Here is a 22,015-nt window from a genome sequence, read left to right on the forward strand (position 1 = left end):
TTCATTAATAATGTGTTATTACTCTTACTGTTTAGGGGATTTTCTGTTATCAGTGAGCGAAATTTTTTTGTTAGGATAGCCTTTGATAGAGCTTATGGTTTAAAACTTGTGGTTCCTAGAGTTATTTTGTGAGTTAATAATTTTAAGCCAGACCAAGACATCCAGGAAGCTGATGATGTACCCCAAATCCTGAATGAAAAAGAGACATGCACCAAGATACATTATGAAACTATCCAAAATGTATAATGGAGAAGAAATATTAGAGACTTCAAAAGAAAATGCATGCGCCATACAAAGGCTGCCCATGCAATCAGGCTATCAGGTTTCTCTTCGAGAAACCCTACAGGCTAGGATTCAGTCACTTGACTAAAATACAAACTTGAAGCCCTGCAAAATGATCCTTAAAATCAGATGGAGAGATAAAGTCTTTCTCAAATAAACAGAAGCAAAAGGAGTTGACTACCACCAGACCAAACTACACCTATCATAGAAATTCTACTTAGGGGAGAGACGCTGAGGTTAAGTTGTCCTAGGTAGGCCTGGTCTTGGGGCTGAGACTTCTGGAACCTTCTCAGGATCGGGATAGTCCAAGTCCCCACCCTGCTGGAAGGTCCATCACCCTGCCCACATGTGACTTCCTCTGGCATCTAAACTGCCCACTTCATGACTTATCTGTAAGTGACTCCAGGCTGCTGACCCATCCTAGTTACAGCTCGCGGGATAGCATATGCGGCTGCATGACACCTGCTCATTTCACAGTACTAACCCCCCCCCCCCCAGGAGCACAGCCACGGGAGTGAGAAAGCTGTGTCCCTGGGCCCCGTAAGCAAAAACAATAACACAGAAGGCTCCACTAGCACGGAACAGCTCCGTAAACCTCCAACGGTGACTTTGGTTACACTAGTGTGAGATATATGTTGTAACAGGCAATATAAAGGAAACGATTTTGTGGCCTGCTAGAAAGGGTTGGTCTGGGGGAGGGGAGTGGGAACCTGGGGACGTCGTGGGGAGGGAAGGTCACACTGGTGGTGCGATTGGTGTTGGAACATTGAATCTCTGAAACGACTGTATTTTGAACAAACTTGTGATTCACGGTGTTTAAAGTCTCCACATTAAAGGGGGTTTTGGGGATGGCAGCCGAGAGCCAGCACAGCCGGTAGAGCACTTGAGTTAAAACGAGGGTGGTTGACCCTACTTTGATCCCCAGCCAGGAATGATTCCTGAGCTCAGAGCCAGGAGTAACTCCTGGGCATTGCCTGCTGGTGACCCCAAAACAAAGAAATTCTTCTTGGCTGACTAAGCCTGCGCTGATCGTCTGCAGTGCAGCAGTGCCCTGGCTTATGAGCACATTCAACCGGCATTTGTCTCAGGACTGTGTCCTGTGGGGCACACTGGGGGTGGCATCCCAGTGCCCTCCCAGGCCTCCTTTCCTGCGCATGCACAGTAGCCTAGGCACCGTGGGAAGAGAATTGGGGATCCCCCTACACCAGAGAATAAATCCATTGAAAAACCCAGGTATGCGGGACCAGTGACTGAGAACACCAGGTCTCAAGGGGTTGGGACGGGGCCGTCCCTTCCCACCTTCCCACCCTTCCAGGGTCCTGGTGTCATGCCCACGAACTGCTTCCAGGTGCCATTTAAGAGCATTAACGACCATGATCCAGAGACTCACAAATGAATCTCTGAACCGAGCAGCAGGGATGGCTCTGGACCCCAATTATTTAAAGTTTTAGAATCCCAGGAGCACACACAGCCGCTAACGTAGCCAAGCAAGATCTCATGCTATTTTTTTTGTTGTTGTTGTGGTTGTTCAATCACTGTGAGATAGACCCTCACAGATATCTCCTACGATTCATAACAAGCAATATAAAATAAATTATCTGGAATCTGCCTGTGGGGCAGGCTTGAGCGGTGGTGGGAAACTTCAAAATAATGGTGGTGGGAAGGTGTCATGGTGGTGGGATTGGTATCGAAATATTAAATGTACTCAATTATTGTGAACGACTTTATGAAAATAAAATTTAGAAAATTAAAAGAGAGAGAGAATTTTTTTAAACATTTTATTAAATCACCATGTGGAAAGTTACAAAGTTCTCAGGTTTATATGTCAGTTATACAATATTCAAACACCCATCCCTTCACCAGTGCCCATATTCCACCACCAGAAACCCCAGTATACCCCCCGCCCCCACCCCCTACCCCCTACTGTATAACTAATGAATTTCACTTCATTTTTTCTTTACCTTGATTACATTCCATAATTCAACACAAACTCACTATAGTTGTTGGAGTTTCCAACCAAGAGAGACAGACCTACTACATTTGATAATTAGTTTTTCATTGCTGGAAATGAAGAGATATGTAGCCCCACTGCTACAAGTACATAACTCTTTCTGAGAGAGAGAGAATTAGGGATCCTGCGGAAACCGAAGGAAAGCTCCCCCTTTGCACCCCTGCTTCAGTGAGCTGCGGGGCCAAGCTTGAGGGCATGTGTACTGCCCTGCCAGCATTACCCAACACTGCCTCTCCCTCGCAAAGCTCCTCCCGAGCTGTGGAAATGAAACCAAAAGTCCCTACTCCCATATAAAAGCAGCTCGCTTTGCGGCAATCAGGAACTGGTGCTCTCAGGATGGTGGCTTCGGTAAGTGTCCTGGGTCTTTCTGTCCCAGCCCCGCAGCGGGGGGCCGGGCCGTGCTAGGAGGCCTCACTCTGTCTGGGTCCAGGCCTCGGGTGCAGGGAACTCAGCCTGTCGTAGAAACCCCACGTCTTGATTTAAAAAGTGCTTTTTCCTCCAGGGCCGGGAGAAGTCCAGAAGGAGGGGCCCGCCTCCCCCGCCCCCGCCTCCACGCCAGTGGGTTGGGTTATGTTTCCGGACTGTCCCTCTACCCGAGTCGGAGAAATTTCTGCACGCAGACCCAGGAATGAGGCTGGAATGCAGGTGAGTGTGGTGGTGGCCCCCTAAACATCAAAGGTGAGGGGACTATCCCCCTCCCCCTGCCTGCCACCCCCCCCCCACACACACACACCACCTGGACCATCTCTGCTCCAACCTCAGCCTGCAAGCAGGGTCAGAATCTCCATGTGAGAATCTGTCCTTCCCGGTGTCCTAAGCGCTGGCCCGGCACGGTGCTGCCAGCTGTGTGACCGGCCACTCAGCTGGGACTGGAACTGGGGAGACTCTAGGAGTGATGTCCCTGAACAGCGGAGTCGCCCTTGCAGCCCCTGTCTCTGGGCAGTATTGCCTTTGAGTTGAACACAAAGTTCAGTTCGCTGGGGACCATTTCCGGATCCAGGCAGGGCCCAGGTTCAGTGCCACCACGCCAGCTCCATGCACTATGACCGGCCTTGCCTGGGTGACTCATTCCATTCAGGTGATTCCAGGTGGAGCCCCGATCTCGAGGCGGGCAGGTGCCATGGCTGAGCTGGAGGACGAGGAGGGCTCAGGAAAGCCGCCCATCAGCCGGCCTCCTAGCTCCCTCTCCGCACAAACCCTCCAATCTCTTTCTGAGGGGGCCTCGCAGGGGTGTTCAGGAGATGGAGGGCGAGGCTGCGGTGCGCAGCAATATTTGGCTAGCCGGGTTGTGGCTTGGGCCTGAGGGTGCTGGGCTGCCGGGTGACTATTACAGTTCTGGCTGTGCTTGGGGCCCTCCAGGGCCACACCTGGCGATGCTTACAGGCAGGCCTCCAGGACGGCACGGAGTGATGCTCAGGGGCCCGTGTGGTACTTGGGACTGAACTCAGGTTGGGCCTTCGCTAGGCACACACCCTAACCGCCCTGTACTAACTCCTCGGGCCAAGTCCTCAGATCCTGGATCCCTGTGTCTGGCCCAGCTGTGCCCCGTGGGAGGTGACCGAGGGCCTGGAAAGCGGGTGGGGACCATCAGGAGTCATAAACAGAACTTTCTGAAGCAAGCCCCGGAGCAGAAAAGGGAAGACGAAGCGAATTCACTGAGGTCAGCGAGGTTCGGGGACAGGAACAGGAGAAAGGACAAAGGTGAACTGACCAGGTCTCTGCAGGACGGCCTGGGATGGGCAGAGGGACTTGGTCATGGACTGGGAGGAACAAGGGAAATTGCCTGAGAAGGTGCAGGCCCGGCCCAGGGGAGGCGCCAGACGGAGACGGGAGACAGCTGGGTGGGTCCTGGAAGGACGTGGCTGAAAATACCCCGTTTAACTTCCTGCCAGCTTGAGATTTCTTGAGCAAGTCCCTCCACCTCCCTGATCCTTGGAACCCCTGAGCACCTCCAGGGCGGCTGGGGGCGGTGCAGTTTCAGAAAACGGCCAGCAGAGGCCGCTGTGTGAGAACCCAAGTCCGTCGGTGCAGGACGCTGGGCTATCTCCTAGCTTGCAGTCCCCAGCGCATGGTCAGTCTGGTCTCTCAGGATGGCATGTCCCAGGGTCAGTGTCAGAGTCTCAGGAGGAGGATCCGGAGGGGTCACAGGAATCCAGGGGCAGGAGGCATGAGAAGGACCTAAGGATTGGCTGTGAAGCACGGGGAGATCCCCGCTCTTGCAAAGGGCACTGGCCTCACTGATGCGGCTTTACAGGAGTTGTTTTGTTATGCTGCTCTGGTCCTTAATGCACACGCATGCCTGCACGCTCAGTGTGCACTCATGTATCTTCTAGATGCACTCGTGCACGCAACAGACCTGCCACAGAAATACATGACCACCATGCATACATGTACTCCACACAACAGGTACACGTGTGCAACATGTGTATACGCCGTACATAGAGTACAGCCACACCAAAAAGGCACAGGCAGAGGGACATGAAAGGAAGAACCTGGGGTCTCTTTGGCTTCTTTTTCTGGGTGTGGACAGTTCTGCACCCCTCCCCACCTTATTCCTTCCTTCATCCCTGCTCCTCAGGGACCCGCATCTCTGTAACCCATGCACTCTGGCTTATCTTCTTTTGATTATTCCCTTCATCAGTTTGTATCTGTATGTGCACACCTAGGAGGTGTTGTTGAACACTGTCTGTCTTTCTGAGTTGTTTTCCTTCTTATAACCCCAAAGATCTTGTTCATTTGGTTTTATCCTTTTTTTTTTAATCACCAAATACTACTTTATCGTACTGTCGAACCCTAAAATAGACCAATATTCTATTTATAATTATCTGGAGAAGTGAGCATTGATTGTTTTGATGTTTGAGTTATTGTAAATAATGTGCATCAATCATGGAGTCAATAGATCTTTTCAGTATTTAGTATCCTTCCAGAAAACACTGAGAGTGGAACTTCTGAATATATGGCAGCTCTTTGCTTTTATCTCCTTTGCAGGGATACTGGACTTTGGGACTATCAGGACCACCTCTTTGTGTGTGTGTGTGTGTGTGTGTGTGTGTGTGTGTGTGTGTGTGTGTGTGTGTGTGTGTATATATATATATATGTATATATATACATATATATATAATTTTTTCAATTTCTCCACCCCTCTCGGAGAGCCCGGCAAGCTACCGAAAATATCTTGCCCGCATGGCAGAGCCTGGCAAGCTACCCGTGGCATATTCAATATGCCAAAAAACAGTAACAAGTCTCACAATGGCGACATTACTGGTGCCCGCTTGAGCAAATTGATGAGCAACAGGATGACAGTGACAGTGACAGGTTTTTTTAAAATAAGTTTTATTGGATCACCTGAGATACAGCTACAAACTTGCATGATTACATTTCAGTCCTACGATGCTCGAGTGCCCATCCCTCCACCAGTGCACATTTTCCACCACCATTGTTCCCAGTGTCCCACCCGCCACCCCCACCCCATCCCACTTCCTGACTCTGTGGCAGGTACAATCCTTCTTATTCTATCTCTGATTTGGGGCATTATGATTTGCAATACAGATACTAAGCGGCCACAGGACCACCTCTTAAAATGTTGTGTCAGGAGGGATTAAGCTCACACCCTAATCTCAAATCTCCTTTTCCCCCGTGTACTTTAGCAATCTGTAGCCTTGTTCTAAAAGATGCCGTGCTTTCTCTCTCTCTCTTCCTTTTCTTTCTTCCTTTCCTTCCTTCCTTCCTGCACCTAGAATCTAGGCTGAGTGGGGTGCAGATAGATGCTTCCAGACTGAACTTGGGAGCACCCCACCGTGAAGTGACTTAGGTGCTCCTGCGCTTTCTCAATCTCCCTTCTGCACAGCCTCTTCCTCTGCAGGGTCCACCAGCCACACCCTAGAACCCACAGGGGTGTGGACACACAAAATGAGTATCTGTATGTGCAAACCTAGGAGGTATCATTGAGTCCTGTCTTTGTCTCCTCCTGCCCCTTACCCCCCAGGCAAGCATCTTAGCAGCAGATGGCTAAGATCCATCCTGTGGGTCTCCTAGGAGCAGGGACTGAGGGAGGAAGATCAGGCTAAGGCGTGAGAGTGGGCTGTTTCACTGCTAAGAGGATTTGAGGCTTTCTGAGCCCCCAGATGTTTTCTTGCAGGGAGAAATTTCCCCCTTAAGGTCCCCTCAAGGCCACAGTTGTGCAGGGAAGCCCACAGCTAAGGCCAACCATAAGGTTCTGGTTCCCAGACAACATCTTCTGGGGAAGAAAGAGCATTGGAAGGCCAGCTGGAAGGAAGCTGAGATGAGAAGGGGCAGAGATGCGTGTTGTGGGGTCGCGATTAAAAGACCACCAGAGAGGCTGGAGCGATAGCACAGCGGGTAGGGTGTTTGCCTTGTAAACGGCCAACCTGGGTTTGATTTCCAGCATCCCATATGGTTCCCTGAGCACTGCCAGGAGTAATTCCTGAGTGTATGGGCCAGGAGTAACCCCTGTGCATGGCCTGGTATGACCCAAAAAAGAAAAAAAAATAACAAAAAGACCACCAGAGACCAAAAAGTTGGATTTTGGAGGAGTCTGTATTGACACCAGCCGGCAGACTATGCTGAAAGGCAAGAGCAGCGGCCTCGCAGCAGAAGCGCCGGCCTTTTATTAGGAAACGCCTCATCTGGGTGTCCTAGGAACTTTAGTCAGCACCTGCAAAACTTGTTTTGCCCCATAGGCCCACATGCTGGTGCCCAGTAAATTCACACAAGTGCAGCCAAGCAAGCATTGTTACAGAAGCGAGGAAAAGTGGCTATAGCAGGAGCCCATGAAGCAAACTATCAATCATCTTTGACCACGTCCCTTTAGGACCCCAGCGCATGGTTCCTGTTTGCAATCCATAACGGGCTCTCGGACCCTTGCGGGAACTTCAGTGTACTTACCGAATGACACCGTCAAATCAGCTAAAATTAAACTTCTAGGGGGTCGGCACGATAGCACAGCGGGGAGAGCATTTGCCTTGAATGGGACCAACCCAGATTCAATCCCCGTCATCCCTTATGGTCCCCCAGCACTACCAGCAGTGATTCCTGAGTGCAGAGCCAGGAGTAATCCCTGAGCATCGCTGGGTGTGACCCAAAAAGCAAAAATAAATAAATAAATAAACCTCTAAAACTAGAAACTTCTCATTCCTCCCTTCCAGTCTCCTCTTCACAATGAGGGAGGTGACTCCAGGCCTCAGGAGAAGGGAACGCCTGCCTGGAACTGGGGACCAAGCACGGTCTGCTCGCTGTCAGATCAGCCATGGCAAGAGCCAGGAAGAAATCCTGATGCAACGTGGAAGCATCTTCGTCACTGACCCATCCTCTGACTTGAGGAGGCCCCATCCTGAAGGAGGTGCCTCAGGGAGCCAATGGAGGCCCAGGCACATTCCCCCCACCCTCCCCAGAAGCAACAGGATGAGCTTATCCTTAAAGAAGGATGTGCTCAGGTTTTGTTAAAAAAAAAAAAACCTAAATGTAAAAGGTAGATAAAAATAAAAGATGTTTGGTGTCAAGAAGGCATGAGTAACCCGTTCCTGCACCGCCATCATTGGTAATGACCCGGGCTGAGGGGGGATGGAGTGTTTGAGCTCAGTCCCCCACTTCCGGTCCAGCCCCCTCGCAGGCCCCAGGGACCAGCAGCCTTTTCTCCATCCGCTTCCAATGCTGTTGCTGTTTCTGGGGACCAATCCCAGGGCTTTACTCTTCTGTTTTCAGGGCCTGGACTCAATTCACTCTCTTACCCCTAGGACCTGCTACTTCTGGTGTTTTTATTTGTTTGTTTGTTTGTTTGTTTGTTTTTTGCTCTCCCTCTTCCGGGTTCCAGTCCCAGGTGGATTTGGTCGCTGGAAGGATCAACAGACGTCAAGCAGAAAGGAACTTGCCCTATTCCTGCAGGAAAACATTTCCTGGGGCTCAGAAAGCCTCCAAGTCTCTTGGCAGCCGAGCAACCCACTCTCACACCTCAGTCTGACTTTCCTCCTGCAGTCCCTGCTCCTAGGAGACCCACAGATGGATCTTAGCCATCTGCTGCCACAGCTCAGGCAGGGGGAAAAAAATCAGGCAGCCAAGTGTTAGCTGCCTCTCTGCAATAAACAGCAGACTCTCCCTGGAAGCTTCAGGCTCCCATGTCCCTTGGCTGGGTCCTGATAGATTCGAGACCCCCCCCCCCCCCCGCCTGTCCGGTGCAGACAGAGTGGACACAGGCAAATAAAGTGAAGAAACAGAAGTTTATTATAAAGTGGAGAAATAGCTGAGCTCCCGGACAGAATCTCCCTCCACAGCCCTGGTGAGACTGGGGCAGAGTTTTGCCCTGGGAAAAACTAAGGGAGCTTCTAAGTTATCTTGGGCACGGCGGGGGGAGGGGGCGGGAAGCAAGGGAGGGGGGAAGAGAACAAGGCGGTGGGTTTGGCCTGGCCTTCTGTGTCTGTAAGGATCAGTGTGAGGAAGCATGGAATGGTGGCTTCCTGGCCCCAGGTGGGCCATAAATCCTGCTGGGGGCAGGGTGGTCCTTGATTCTGGGGATGCTGTTACCTCATCAGCCAGTTGCTATTTGGTCCACGCCCTCCCTGCTCCCAGCAGTCTCTCTGACTGCCAGGGACTCACATGGGGCCACAGGGCAGCCGCTGCCCCCGCATCCCTCTTCTCTGAGAAACCAGCCAGACTGCCGGGGGCCCTGGCTCCTGGCTCTCCACCTCCCCTAAGCTGGCGAGCGCTGTCTTTCTCTCAGTGGACGATCCCACGGCCAAGGGCGTCTCAGGACTGGCCTCCAGCCTGGATCTGCTGCTCCAGTGGCCCCATCCTCCATCTCTGTCCGGCCGCAGCCTCACCTGCCACCTCCTCCACAGTCCAGCTCATTCTGTTGCAGACCTGTGAGATGCAACCCACTTCCCGGCAGCCCCCGCTGGATTCGGCATCTCCAGTGCTCCCCTAACAGAGCAGAGCTTCCTCCAGAACTGGCCAGGGCTTCTGCCCTTGCAACCCGGAACCACATCCTGGCAGTGGACAATCCTGCCAGTCCCTTTCCTCTGAGCTGCCCACCCCCGCTTCCCTGCCCCCGCCATACCAAGCTAATCCAAAATTCCATATCGGTATCCCATTTGGCTGCTCCCTATCTCGCTCACTTACTCCGAATCCTGCCAGCTCTGCCTATTGTTAAGAGCGAGATTCTGCCGGCTCTGCCACTGGCCATTCCCTGGGTATCTGGGTCCAGGAGTGGAGCAGCCCCAAGGAGCCCTGGGGGGTAAAGGGGGGCAGGAATCTCACATACTTCCTTTCGGCTGAGTCTGAGGGTGTGTAGGGGTGGTGGAGGCAGGGAGGAGGAGGACAGAGCATTGCATCTGGCGCTCTCCTTCTCCCCCTTCTCAAGCCAGCCTCAGGGAGGACAGACTCAGCTCCAACAGCTGCTGCCAGAGGCTCCGTTTAGGCTGTCCTGGTTCTACACTGTAAACATGATTGTAAATTCCTGGGTTGTTCCAGAGACTAGAAGTTTTACAACTTCCTGATAGAGACAAAGACAAGTAAAAAGGAGGAAGTGGGAGAAGTTTTTGGGAGGCCCTCCCAGGTGGGCTCTAGGAACCTCGGGTGAGGCTGGGGTAGAGCCGTGCCCTGGGAGAGACTACGGGGGCTTTTAAGTTGTCTTGGTGTGGAAAAAGGGAACCAAGCTGAGTGGATCCAGGGCGCACTTGGTCTGGCTCCTGTTATCTATGGCGGTGGGTGGGTGGGTGGGTGGGTGTCAATGGTAAGGAAGCAGGGAATGCAGCCCGGTGACTTCCTGTCCTCTGGCGGGCCAGAAGTCGTCTTCCTCGCCGGAGACAGGGTCATCTCTGAGTCCGGGAACGTTGCTGTCTCATCAGCCCGTTGCCATTTGGTCCTGGTCACCATCTGGTCTGAGCAAACCTCACACTTCCCAAGGTCGTGCATTCTTCGCGAGGCCTTGGGCTCTCAGAGAGGAGGGGACCATGGGAGAATACCTGGGCAGATGGTTCAACGGGTAACTTAAAAGGTCATAAAAAGTATAAATAGTCCCCACCCATCAGCCTAAGTAGGTATGAAAGATGTTAATCTATTTTGTTCTTGTTTGGGGGCCACACCCAGCTGTGCTCAGGGCTGCCCCTGGCTCTGAGCTCAGGAATCACTCCTGCCATGGCTGGTGACCGTATGAAGTGCAGGGGGTGGGGACGATATTAACTTGAGCAACACAAATGAGCCCTCAGTTAATATGGGGGAACAAAGAGAAATCTTCTGATACTTTGTTTGGTAAGGAACACATAACCCTGTTTTCCAATTCAAAAATAAAACACACCACACACACACACACACACACACACACCATAGTCCTGTGCTAAGGACCTTCCCAGCAAGGGAGTTTCTTACTTTTCAATGACCTTTTCTGTCTTTCCAACTTTTCTGACTTCTTACTCAATAATAATAATTCAAAATAATAATATTTTATATTATTCAAATTAGTAATCTTTCTTTCTTGAAAAGACTGAAGAATGTGGGAACCTTGGGCAGAGAGACCACCCAACTCTGCTCCTCCGTCAGTGCCCTCTCTCTCTTTCAGAGACTGGGGCAGCCCACCTTTTCTCTAAACCCTGGGCCACTCTGCCCTCTTGCTCTCTGGGTCCGCAGGGATCTCTGTACTCCACCTCGGTCCCCAAGGCATGATGGCTCTATGGCAGCAGCTGCCGTAAGCAAGAGGCTGAGCAAGCAGCAGCCCTCAGGGGCCAGGGCAGACAGCTGCTTAGAATCTTCTAGAACAGAGTGAAGAATCCTGGTAGGCGGGCACTACACACCAGAGAATGCCCTGGAACCCAAACTGAGCCGATAACACCGGGGTGTCCCAGATGGAGCAGGTGCAGTCTCCCCTACTTCTCCAGATGGAATCCTGGTGACACTGAGCTTCTACTAACATGGCTCTGGTATGTGGGGACCAGGACGATTTCTCCAAACCTTTCTGGAGGTACATAAAATGTTCAGGAACGGCTCCTTCACTCCTGAATGGCCATGATCCCAGAGGCACACAAACCAATCGCGGAATGCAGTGGCTGCTGGCAGAAATACCACTGGACTTAATTACTAAAATACCAAAAGTCCAAGGAGCAGCCGTGCGACATCATAAGCTCTTCATTATCAGCAATAGAAAACAACTGATCTAATTATGCCTTTTTGGCAGGTCTGATTGTTGGGGGAAAATTTCAAATAATAATAGTGGGTTTTCTGTCAAAAGTTGATTGTAATCAAAGTAAAGAGAGAGTAAAGTGAAAATCATCTGCCACACAGGCAGGGTGGGGGGTGGGATGGGAGGTATACTGGGGTTCTTGGTGGTGGAACATGTGCACTGGTGAAGGGATGGGTGTTTGATCATTGTATGACTGAGACTTAATTCTAAAATCTTCGTAACTGTTCTCACAGTGATTTAATTAACATTTTTTTTAATTTAAAAAATAATTAAGGGGCCAGAGTGATAGCATAGAGGGTAGGGCATTTGCCTTGCATGCGGCCGACCCGGGTTCAATCCCTGGCATCCCATATGGTCCCCCAAGCACCACCAGGAGTAATTCCTGAGTGCAAAACCAGGAATAACCCCTGAGCATCGCTGGGTGTGACCCAAAAAGCAAAAAAAAAAAAATTAAAAAAGAATCTTCTAGAACATTCATTATGGGTTGGGGGAGGGACGGGGGAGAACAAAGCTGGGACAATGTCAATGACAAACTCTTTTTCCTGAATCCATCCTCAAGATCCCACTGTTCTCTGGGTCCCACAACATGCGGGCCTTCACAGAGTTACTCAAGGACTCTGCCTCCGGGGCTCCTAAATGGACATCCATGTAGCCCCTTAAGGCCCAAAGCCAGCCAGGCTAGCTAATGTTGGCAGAAACATGTCCAGCAGCTATGGGGGGAAATCTGGGAATGGGAAGACAATTATCATGGTCTCAGAGACTCGTACTCGAAAACTTGGCTGGGAGACAATCCACGCAGGTCACAGACACAGTTTATTTGGGGAGAATGATGGTTATTTGGGGGCAAAAATAATGCAATACATGTAGAACTCCAGAGATGAGAGGAGATGAGATTAGGGGGAAGAGGAAGGTCACATATGACCACATGGGCTACATGGGACGGAGTGGTACAGAGTCTCCTCAGTCTAAAGCAGAGGCAGAACTTGTAAGTCTTACAGATACCACAGGTATCAGCTTCCAACATTTCAAGCCCCAGGGGCCAGTGGTTGCAAGGTCATCAGGCTATACTAATCTCCGGGCAATGCCGGTCCTGTGGTACCAGCTCGCCCCTATCCAGGCTAGAACCCGGAGTTTTCTCAAAAGCCCTGACGCCCAATGGTCAAGGAACTGCGCCAGGGAGAACTTCAACAAGACCCTATTTCCATTTTTCTTATTCATGACTATAGCTTTTCAAATTAAACATGCCTCTTTGACTCTTCTTGTCTTTTCTATTTGCCGTCTGTGCACCGTTCCGAACGCTTCATCAAATTGGGATGAGGAAATTGAATGACACAGAGGGAGAAATGGAAGCTGGTCCTTTTGTTCTGTTTTGAGGCCACACTTGACAGTACTCAGGGTTTACTTGTGGCTCTGGGCTCAGGGATCACTCCTAGCGGTGCCAAAAGAACCACAAGGGGTGTGGGGATTGAACCCAGATCATCTGTGTCCAAGACAAACTCCCTACCCACTGTGCTATCATTCCAAACCACACCTCTTTGCTTATAAAATGCTATCACTATGTAGGGCTTTATTTCCTTTTTGTTGAGGGTTAGGAAAGCATGGTGCAAGTTCTCTCAAAGAATCTGATAGATCCATGATACTTCTTAGTGGCACAGGACTAGCCGGCTGCCAGCGGTAAGAGAAGCAGAGGCCAGAAGGCCAGAGGTGTGTCTCTGTGGGGCAACAGCCTTGTCTCACTCAGGACTGGACATTGCTCGTGTCATCAGAGTTATGGATCAGAGAAGGATTAGGGCTCCAATAACTGCCATCAGAATGACTCCGCATACCGTCTTCCCTTTGACCTGAAGAGAAAAAACGGTGCCAAGTCCCCCAAGTCGCTCCTGCAAGATCTGGACTTGCCTCCTCCCTGCCCAGCTCCCGCCCCCATGATCAGCTCTCCTCTCCCATATCCCTGACCATGCCGGGTGTGCCCCGGGAACAGGGAGGACGGGTGGAGGGAGCCCCGTGGAGAGCTCCCTGGGTAGGACACTGACCCCGACCTGGGTGAGGAGGGTGGTGGTCCCGCTTCTTCAGGCCAGTGTCCCAGGGTTGAGATTGGACATCCTGCGATGTTTCTGGGGGACCCTGCACAGGGAGGGACTGTCGCAGAAGCTGAGGGAGACTTTGGGAACCACAGGAGTCCACTCGGGGTCACTGTGCGCTGTGGCCTGGTCACACGGGCGGCCTGGAAACTTGAACCTGCAACTTCCCTCAGCCTGGACTGCAGACTCAGGGGTCCAGCTGCTGCTTGGTGCCTCCACTGCGGCACCGGTCAGGGGACCTCCAATCCCTCATCTACTGGTCCACCCCAGCTGCCCTCCTGACCCCGCTCCTCCTGCCCACCCCCTGCAGGAGTCCCAAGGGCTGTGGTAGGGGTGTCAGGAGCCCGGCGAGAGAGACAGCTGGTGTGATCTCGGTTCTGTCTTCTGTGTCCTTCATGCTGGCGGAAAACACTCTGTCAGACTCAGAGAAGGGTCAAGTGTCTGCGTGCCACGGCTTACCCTGGAATGTTCTAGAGGTTTGCATGGTAACTTGGAGCTGGAGCTCCTCTTGAGAGCATGCTCCCTGGAACTCAGGAGCACTGTTTGGTACTAGGTAGGCCCAGACTGACCCTGACAACCCACAGAGCTTCAGGGCTGGTCTTCATCATGGATCTGACAGTGAGACTCAGTTTAGCACTGAACTGGACTCAGCTGCTTCCTAGCCAACTTTCCTGGTGCACACAGGGAAACTGAGGCCCCAAAAATATATTCTGTCCAGAGTCATTTAGTTCATGAGAAGTCAGAAGCCCTGACTCTTTGCCACAGTGTCCCCCTCCCCCGACAGACACTGTTTCCCTGATCCATGGCGTTTCTCTCTTCTGTAGCCTGTTCCTTCTAATCCTCCTGATCCCGAGGGGTGGGAGCACCCCCAACAGGACTTACCTGCTCACTTTCGGACTTTCCATATCTCAGCTTGGTGACGAAGTGCTCGCAGTTCTTCCTCTGCACGCTGTACTTTAGCTCCTGGCCCACCATGCCCTTGGTGGCCCGGATGATCTCTTTCACCGGCAGTGGCTCGTACTTGCCGTCCAAGTGGTTGTTGACCTTATAGAGGCAGTCCCCCACCACGTCCTCCAGGCGCTCCAGTTTCACCACTGCCCTTCCGTCGCCAACGGAAGAGATGCTGCTGCCACTGGACCCAGGGGTGTCCCCTGCCGTAGAGACAAGGGGAGGGGCAGAGGAAGATCAAAGAGCCGCTGTTGTCAGTGGATGTGTCTTATACAAACGTGTTGGGGAGATTCAGGATTTGCTGTCTCCTTGACAAGTTACATTTCTTGATTTCTTCTTTCCTGGGGCACTTAGGTTGTTGACAAATTAGCCAACATAGATAGTGTAGTAATATGTATTTTGGTTTTTTATTTCTTTTTGGGTGGGCTGCAGTGATAGCACAGCAGGTAGGGCATTTGCCTTGCATGTGGCCGGCCTGGGTTAGATTCCTTCATCCCTCTCAGAGAGCCTGGCAAGCTACCAAGAGTATCCTGCCCACACAGCAGAGCCTGGCAAGCTACCCATGGCGTATTCGATATGCCAAAAACAGTAACAACAAGTCTCATAATGGAGATGTTACTGGTGCCCACTTGAGCAAACAATGGAATGACAATGCGACAGTGCTTTTTGGGTTCACCTGGCAATGCTCAGGGGTTACTCCTGGCTCTGCACTCAGTAATTAGCTCTGGAGGTGATCAGAGGACATATGGGATGCCAGGGATCGAACCTGGGTCGGCTGCATGCAAGGCAAACACCCTACGCACTGTACCATCCCTCCAGCCCCAGTAACGTGTATTTTGGGGTTTCATTTGGTCCTTACTTGTTTTTTGTTTATTTATTTATTTATTTATTTATTTGGACCACACCTGGCAACATACGAGGTTACTCCTGGCTCTGCACTCACAGATCACTCCTGACAGTGCACGGGAGATCATATGGAATGTCAGGGGTTGAACCCCACTCAGCTGTATGCAAGGCAAGTGCCCTATCTGTTGTACTATCACTCTGGCCCCATATTTCTGAAACCAATCACACACTATCTTTAGATCACTGAGCCCTGTACTATTTCAGACAAGAGTCCTGACATTTCAGTAAAGTCCCGATGTTCATACAAGAAGGTAAATTAGTTCATGCAAGAAAATTTGCAATTTTCGTGCATGAAAATCTTCCTTTAAGCTTCAGAGTTGAATACTGACCTCTCCATTTTATACCCAAGGATGGAGAGCAGAAACATTCGGAGACTTCTCTGTGCCATGACAACCCCAGAACCAGGACTCACGGGCCTTCCCTGAGGTGCAAAGGGCAGAATCTTCCTCTGCAGGAGCAGAACTCACCACCCTACACATACTTGTCTGCCCCCTCTGACCTTGCACTTCTGGGTACAGGATTGAACGGAGGAGCTGACGGAGACCCAATGACATTTTAGAGTGATTTCGAGGAGTCTAAATGCCTCAAAGAGGAAGGTAAATGGGGAAGCTCATCAATAAGTCCAGATTTAAGTTTGCAGTTTCAGAATGGAGTTTGCACGGCCTTCCACCTCCTTTAGGATAAATTGTCCATACCCTCCATATATTTTGGTGCGACCATTTTGAAAAGTCTGGTGAACTTTCTTTCTTTCTTTCTTCCTTTCTTTCTTTCTTTCTTTCTTTCTTTCTTTCTTTCTTTCTTTCTTTCTTTCTTTCTTTCTTTCTTTCTTTCTTTCTTTCTTTCTTTCTTTCTTTCTTTCTTTCTTTCTCTCTCTCTCTCTCTTTCTTCCTTCCTTCCTTCCTTCCTTCCTTCCTTCCTTCCTTTCTTTTTTTCTTTCCTTCCTTCTTTCCTTCTTTCTTTCTTTCTTTCTTTCTTTCTTTCTTTCTTTCTTTCTTTCTTTCTTTCTTTCTTTCTTTCTTTCTTTCTTTCTTTCTTTCTTTCTTTCCTTTCTCTCTCTGTTTTTTTTTTGTTTTTTGTTTTTTTGCTTTTTGGGTCACACCCAGTGATGCTCAGGAGTTATTCCTGGCTCTTACTCCTGGAGGTGCTTGGGGGACCATATGGGATGCCAGGGATTGAACCCAGGTCAGCTGTGTGCAAGGCAAATGCCCTACCCACTGGACTATCGCTCTGGCCCTGGTGAACTTTCTTAAGAATCTAAACACAGGGGCTGGAGTAAAAGCACAGTGGGTGCGGCATTTGCCTTGCATGTGGCCGACCCGTGTTTGATTCCCAGCATATGGTCCCCTGAGCACCACCAGGGGTAATTCCTGAGTGCAAAGCCAGGTGTGACCCAAAAAGCAAAAAAGAAAAAAAAGAAAAAAAAAGAAAAATCAAAACACAAGGGCCGAGAATGAGGCATAGTGAGAGCACTTGCCTTGCATGTGAGACCCTGGTTTGCTGCCTTGCACAGGTTAATGAAGAAAAGAAAGACTCATATAAGACCCTGAAACTTAATTTAGAACTGCAAGAATGCACAGACAAAGGAGAGGCCTTGAGACTCGTGTGTGAGACAATCCCTATTCCCACAACAGTTGTAGAGTTGATCCTGGCAGCCTTAAGCTCTGAGATCCCTGCCAAGAGAAAAATAGGCCAACAGAGTTGCCTGTTTTTCTGTGTCTGGAAACTCTACTGCATCTATTGGAGTTATTCACAGAAAAATGTAGATCCACTCCAATGATCAACATAGCACTAGTTACAGTAACTCAAACCTGAAACCAACTGACCTGCTATCTGTACATGATTAAGTAAAGGATATGTCATCCATTTATACCGTAAAGAACTCTTCCGGTTTAGAAGGAATGAATCTTTGCCACACCAAACAACATGGTAGGAGACTCTGGGGATTACATGAAACCACATAAGCCACGTGGAGAAAAAACAAGTATATGAGGACATCTCTGTACTCATTATATGTACAGCAAGCAATGGCAAATGGACCAAGTGAATAATTGAAAAGAAGATGAGCCAGTGCACGGGGATATAGAGTTAAGGTTCTCTGAGCCATGTACAACTGTCCGCACCTAAAAGAGAAGCTGAAGGGGCTCCTGTCCTTGTCACCTCCTCTTCCAGCCCCCTCATGGGCACTGGATGGTGGGCTGGGTCCCTGCTGGGTGCCGGACATTGATTCTGTGCCGGGACAGTGGGTGGCTGGATAGGAGGAGTCCCAGACTATTGCTCCGTGGCACACGGCCCCCTGGAAGGTGGCGCCTGTGCCGCGTGTATGTTTCTTGCACACGCGAGTTCTGCTGTCCACTGCCTTTGTCACCAGCTGCTCTGGTCACTCAGACTCTCTGATCACATGGGCCCCTGGGCCTTGGGCAGAGCATTTTCATGCCGCCCCAGGAAGCTGCTTCTGGGAGGAGTTGCAGCCGATGCTCTCACGGGCCCTGGTTCTGGGGAAGCCTCTGAGGGGAAAGGACCCGCCTCCAGCACCCGGCCCTGCTGAGGAACCTTCTCTAGCCCGGAGACTGCGAGCCCCAGGCTGCTGTCAGTTGCTTCAGACTCTGCTCCCAGGAGCATGGCTCGAAACTGGAGAGCTGGTGGGGACAGACGCCAGCTGTGAGGGGGGGAGTTACCTGGTGGGGATGGAGCCCAGCTGTGGGGGAGGGAGTCACCTGGTGGGGATGGAACCCAGCTGTGGGGGGGGCCCGGGTCAGCTGGTGGGGATGGAGCCCAGCTGTGGGGGAAGGGGTCAGCTGGTGGGGTTGGATCCCAGCTGTGAGGGGCCCTGGGGTCTGCTGGTGGGGACAGAGCCCAACTGTGGGGGACTCGGGTCAGGTGTTGGGGACGGTGCCCAGCTGTGTGGAGACCCTGGGGTCAGCCCTTTGTGTCTATTTTGATGGCTTAGGGATGGGCTGTGGGGTCCCCTCAAGCACCGCGGAGGGAGCCCACCCTTTCTTTCAACTGTTCTTAGTGCATTTCCTCATATCATGAGAACAACTGTTAACAGTTCTTACGTATGGGGGCCACATGGACCACGTAACCATCTCCCACGTAGATGGCCCAGTGCTGGTAGCCGACGCGGAAAATCTCAATCAGGTCTCCAGGCTCAGGGTCACGAAACTGCATCAGAAAAGTGAGATGCTTCAGGACAACGTCCAGACTCAAACAGATCCTGGCTCTGGTGGGGGCCTTCGCCGTGGGACTCACCTGATGAGGCCTGGGAGGGGCCCGTTGTCCCGAGTGTTGGCACAATAGGTGTGTGTGAAGCCCCACCACCCGGGCAGGTGGCCAGACCTGTTCAGGGATGTGGGGCAGGGGGTACTGGGCTCCCTTCCCCCAGAGGCCCCTCGGGTCCTATCACTCCTTCTGCCCCTGGTTCTCCTCAGACTCTGGCACCTCCTCAGTGCCTTGGAGACGCTGTCCTGGGGAGGACTGACAGCACCCCTGGGCCCAGCCTTGGAGGGGGTCTCTGTGGGGTCACCAAATGCTGATGTTTCTCCTGAGCTCATTTCCGTGTCCACCTATAGCTCTTGGATTTGCCAGGAGTCACTTCATTACTCTGTGACACTCCCCCACCTGCCTCCCATCCTGCTGCCCCCGCCCATCTGACAATCGACCATCACCCCCCTACCAGCACAGCTGCTCCCCCCTCTGGCTCAGGACACAGTGCTCACCTGGGGGCAACTCTCAGGCCTTAGGTGAGTCCTGGATCATCTGTCTGAGCTCTAGCCCAGGCTTGATGCATGATCACCTTCCTCCCCATGCCACTGGCCTGGCCGTAGCCCATCTGCCCATCCAACCACCTCCCACACCTAATGTGTCCCTAAGGCCAGGCTGCTCCTGGAACACGGGGTCACTGGCCGCTGGTCACTGACCACTACGCATGATGAAGCCTGGATGATGAAACAGCGCCAGGCCACAGAGTCGAGGCTTTCTTCAAATCAACAATGCCCAGAAGCAGAGAGTACCCAGCTGTCTCCTGTGCTGCAGGAGACCATCTCCCAGAAACACCCACTTCCTGTCTCGGCGAAGGATAGGAAAGCGGGACTTCCGCTCAGGAGTGGAGATCCAGAACTCCTTCTAAGGCAGGCGCCAGGAGTGCCAGGAGTGGGAGGAGCTGAAGCGGGAGCAGAGAATGCCCAGGCTCTGGCCGACAGCTCTGGCAGTCCTGCGGGGAGCGGGGTGAGGGCTGGAGGAAGCCCACTCCTGAGGGTCTCTCTGTCCACATGCACTCAGCCTCTTTCTCATCAAGAAGCTGAGACAGCAGCTCAGGCAGGAGCATCTTCTGGAGCATCCCCGGCACTTCCCTGTTTGCCCCTGGCAGGTCCCGGCACCATTACCCCCACCGTTAGCCAACACAGAGAGGACCTGACCCTTTCACGCCCGGGATCCACAGGTTTTCCTTCAGCCCACAGGGAAGAAGTGGGAGTTGCTGAAGGGGGAGCAGAGAAAAACGATCCTTCTTTCATCAAGAAGTACAGTTTCCCAAGAAGCCCCGGAGCCAGGCTCTGGGTCCCTATGTCCCTGGCAGGGCTCCAGCTGAGGAGACAGGAAGGTCCACCCGCCTCCCACCGCAGAGTCTAGACGCAAAGTTCCAGGGGACTCACCGGCGCCATCGCTGCTAATACCCGGGCTGGTGGCGTCCGCTGCCCCTGGACCGGTTAGAGCGGAGCTGAGTTTCACTTCCTTTCTTTCTCGGTTGCTCCAGCTGGAACTGTTCACTGTTCCCGCAAACTTGGACGCTGAGTGTGTGACCGTCCCAGCAGCAGAGCAGGGGCAGCGGTCTCCTCTGCTCCGTCAGGAATCTTGTCCTTCTGCCCTCCGCCCCTGGGCACTGCCCCTGCTCAGGAACAGGAGGCTTTTAGGGCACTGAAGGGTCCGCCCCAGAGGGACGACGATGAATTGTCCAGTGACGACTGCTCGCTGCGTTATCAGGAACTGTGGGGGGTCTTCTTCACGGGGAGAGGGTGTCCGTACACTCAGCCCTCCAAGGTGCTGGGCTCAGGGGCTGCAGGAGCAGAAGTTAAGTGAAGGGGGCTCAGCCGCCTGTTGGTCACTGTCCAAGGCCGGAGTGACTCCAGGAAGGTATTTTCCTGCGTCCCTTGGGCATGAACAGACGAGGGGACAGTGGAAGGTGGGAGGAAGGTGCTGGGGGCCCGAGGGTCAGTGTGAAGAGGGGCAGCGGGAGACAATGCAACGCTCCTGGGTCGTGCCTGGTGCCTGAGTCCCCGAACATGCCCATGTGCCAGACACAGAACCCAGCTCCTCTCTCCCTCCCTCCCTCCCCCCCTCTCTCTCCCCTTGCTCTCACACATACAGACACACTCACACACACTCTTTCTTTCTTTCTCTCTTTCTTTCTTTCTTTCTTTCTTTCTTTCTTTCTTTCTTTCTTTCTTTCTTTCTTTCTTTCTTTCTTTCTTTCTTTCTTTCTTTCTTTCTTTCTTTCTTTCTTTCTTTCTTTCCTTTCTCTCTCTCTCTTTCTTTCTTTCTTTCTTTCTTTCTCTTTATCTTTTCGTCTCTCTTCCTCTTTCCTCTCTCTTTCTTTCTCTACTTTCTTTCTCTCTCTTTCTCTCTCTCTACTCCCCCTCTCTTCCTCTCTCCCTTTCACACAGAGAGAAATAGAGACACACATGCACATAAACACACACACACACACACACACACACACACACCCCTTTGGAAAACCCTCCTTCTCCACACCTCTCAGAGGGCCTCCCATTTCCGGTGCACCCCCGCCCTTAAAGGCAGCACCCACCTCCACGTGTGTCAGTCAGACTGCTTTATCCCCAAGCGACAAGTCCCCCCCGCCAGCTTCACCCAGGAACCCCCGAGGTTAGTGAGAAGTTCAGGTGTGTCCGTTTTCTGACAACCCCCTTGGCGATTGATAACTGGTACCTTCCATGCTTGAAATGTGTTCGTTGGTGATTCAGGGAGGAGGTGTGGGCCTTTGCTTGCTTCTCCTCCTCCCCCAACGTCCAGCTTCCCCCACACCCCGCTCAGTATCAGCACGGTATCAGCGCTGGTCAGGCTCCACAGAGGGCCCAGCATGCTTTCCTCCCTGAAACTAAATCCGGCCCTCAGGCCAGGCCAGGTCAGCGTTCCCAGAGACTGGCGTCAGCTGGAAGGAGAGTGTGGGCAGTGCCCGTAGAAGGAAATATTTCCTAGGCAACAGGGCCCCTGTTTGTTTGGACCCAGAAGGCCAGAAGGAGGGAGTCCCACCAGGCGACTCCCCTCACACTCCCTGAATCAGCCTGTTTCCCCTCCCTGGGGAGCAGCTGCGGTCCCCTCAGGTCACATGACTGGGCTGAGCTCATGGGGCCTGGTGTGAAGGAGCAGTCAGGCTGGACAGGAGGGGAGATTTCAGGCCCGAACTTCCACTTTAAACATAGTCTGGAATGCAGGCGAGATATGGGGGAGCAGAGAAGCAGAAAGCAAAAGAGACCCCAGCTTCCACCCACAGCCCTGGCCCGGACTGGGAGACGGTCTCTCTTCCCTAGTGTGTGGGACCCTCTATTCACCTGCACCTTGATTTCCTCCTCACCAAGACATTAGGTG

General features: G+C 52.1%; 1 protein-coding gene across 3 annotated transcripts; it reads right to left on the reverse strand.

The window, feature by feature from the left end:
- Positions 1-9,954: 9,954 nt before the first annotated feature.
- Positions 9,955-21,499, reverse strand: LOC129405633 (phospholipase A and acyltransferase 4-like). 3 transcript variants are annotated; one of them, XM_055142355.1, is made up of 6 exons: positions 21,356-21,499; positions 20,065-20,465; positions 18,472-18,577; positions 14,444-14,712; positions 13,520-13,604; positions 11,958-13,321 (listed from the first exon to the last, which is right to left on the reverse strand). In XM_055142355.1, the coding sequence occupies exons 2-6, from the start codon at positions 20,071-20,073 to the stop codon at positions 13,218-13,220; spliced, it is 573 nt and encodes a 190-aa protein (XP_054998330.1). In that variant the 5' UTR covers positions 20,074-20,465; positions 21,356-21,499; the 3' UTR covers positions 11,958-13,217. The 3 variants fall into 3 exon arrangements, with proteins under 3 accessions (XP_054998331.1, XP_054998330.1, XP_054998333.1); XM_055142356.1 differs by lacking the exons at positions 11,958-13,321; positions 13,520-13,604 and adding an exon at positions 9,955-10,269; XM_055142358.1 differs by lacking the exon at positions 13,520-13,604.
- Positions 21,500-22,015: the final 516 nt, after the last annotated feature.

The sequence above is a fragment of the Sorex araneus genome, chromosome 6 (assembly GCF_027595985.1).
Source record: "Sorex araneus isolate mSorAra2 chromosome 6, mSorAra2.pri, whole genome shotgun sequence".
Taxonomy (NCBI): Eukaryota; Metazoa; Chordata; class Mammalia; order Eulipotyphla; family Soricidae; genus Sorex; species Sorex araneus.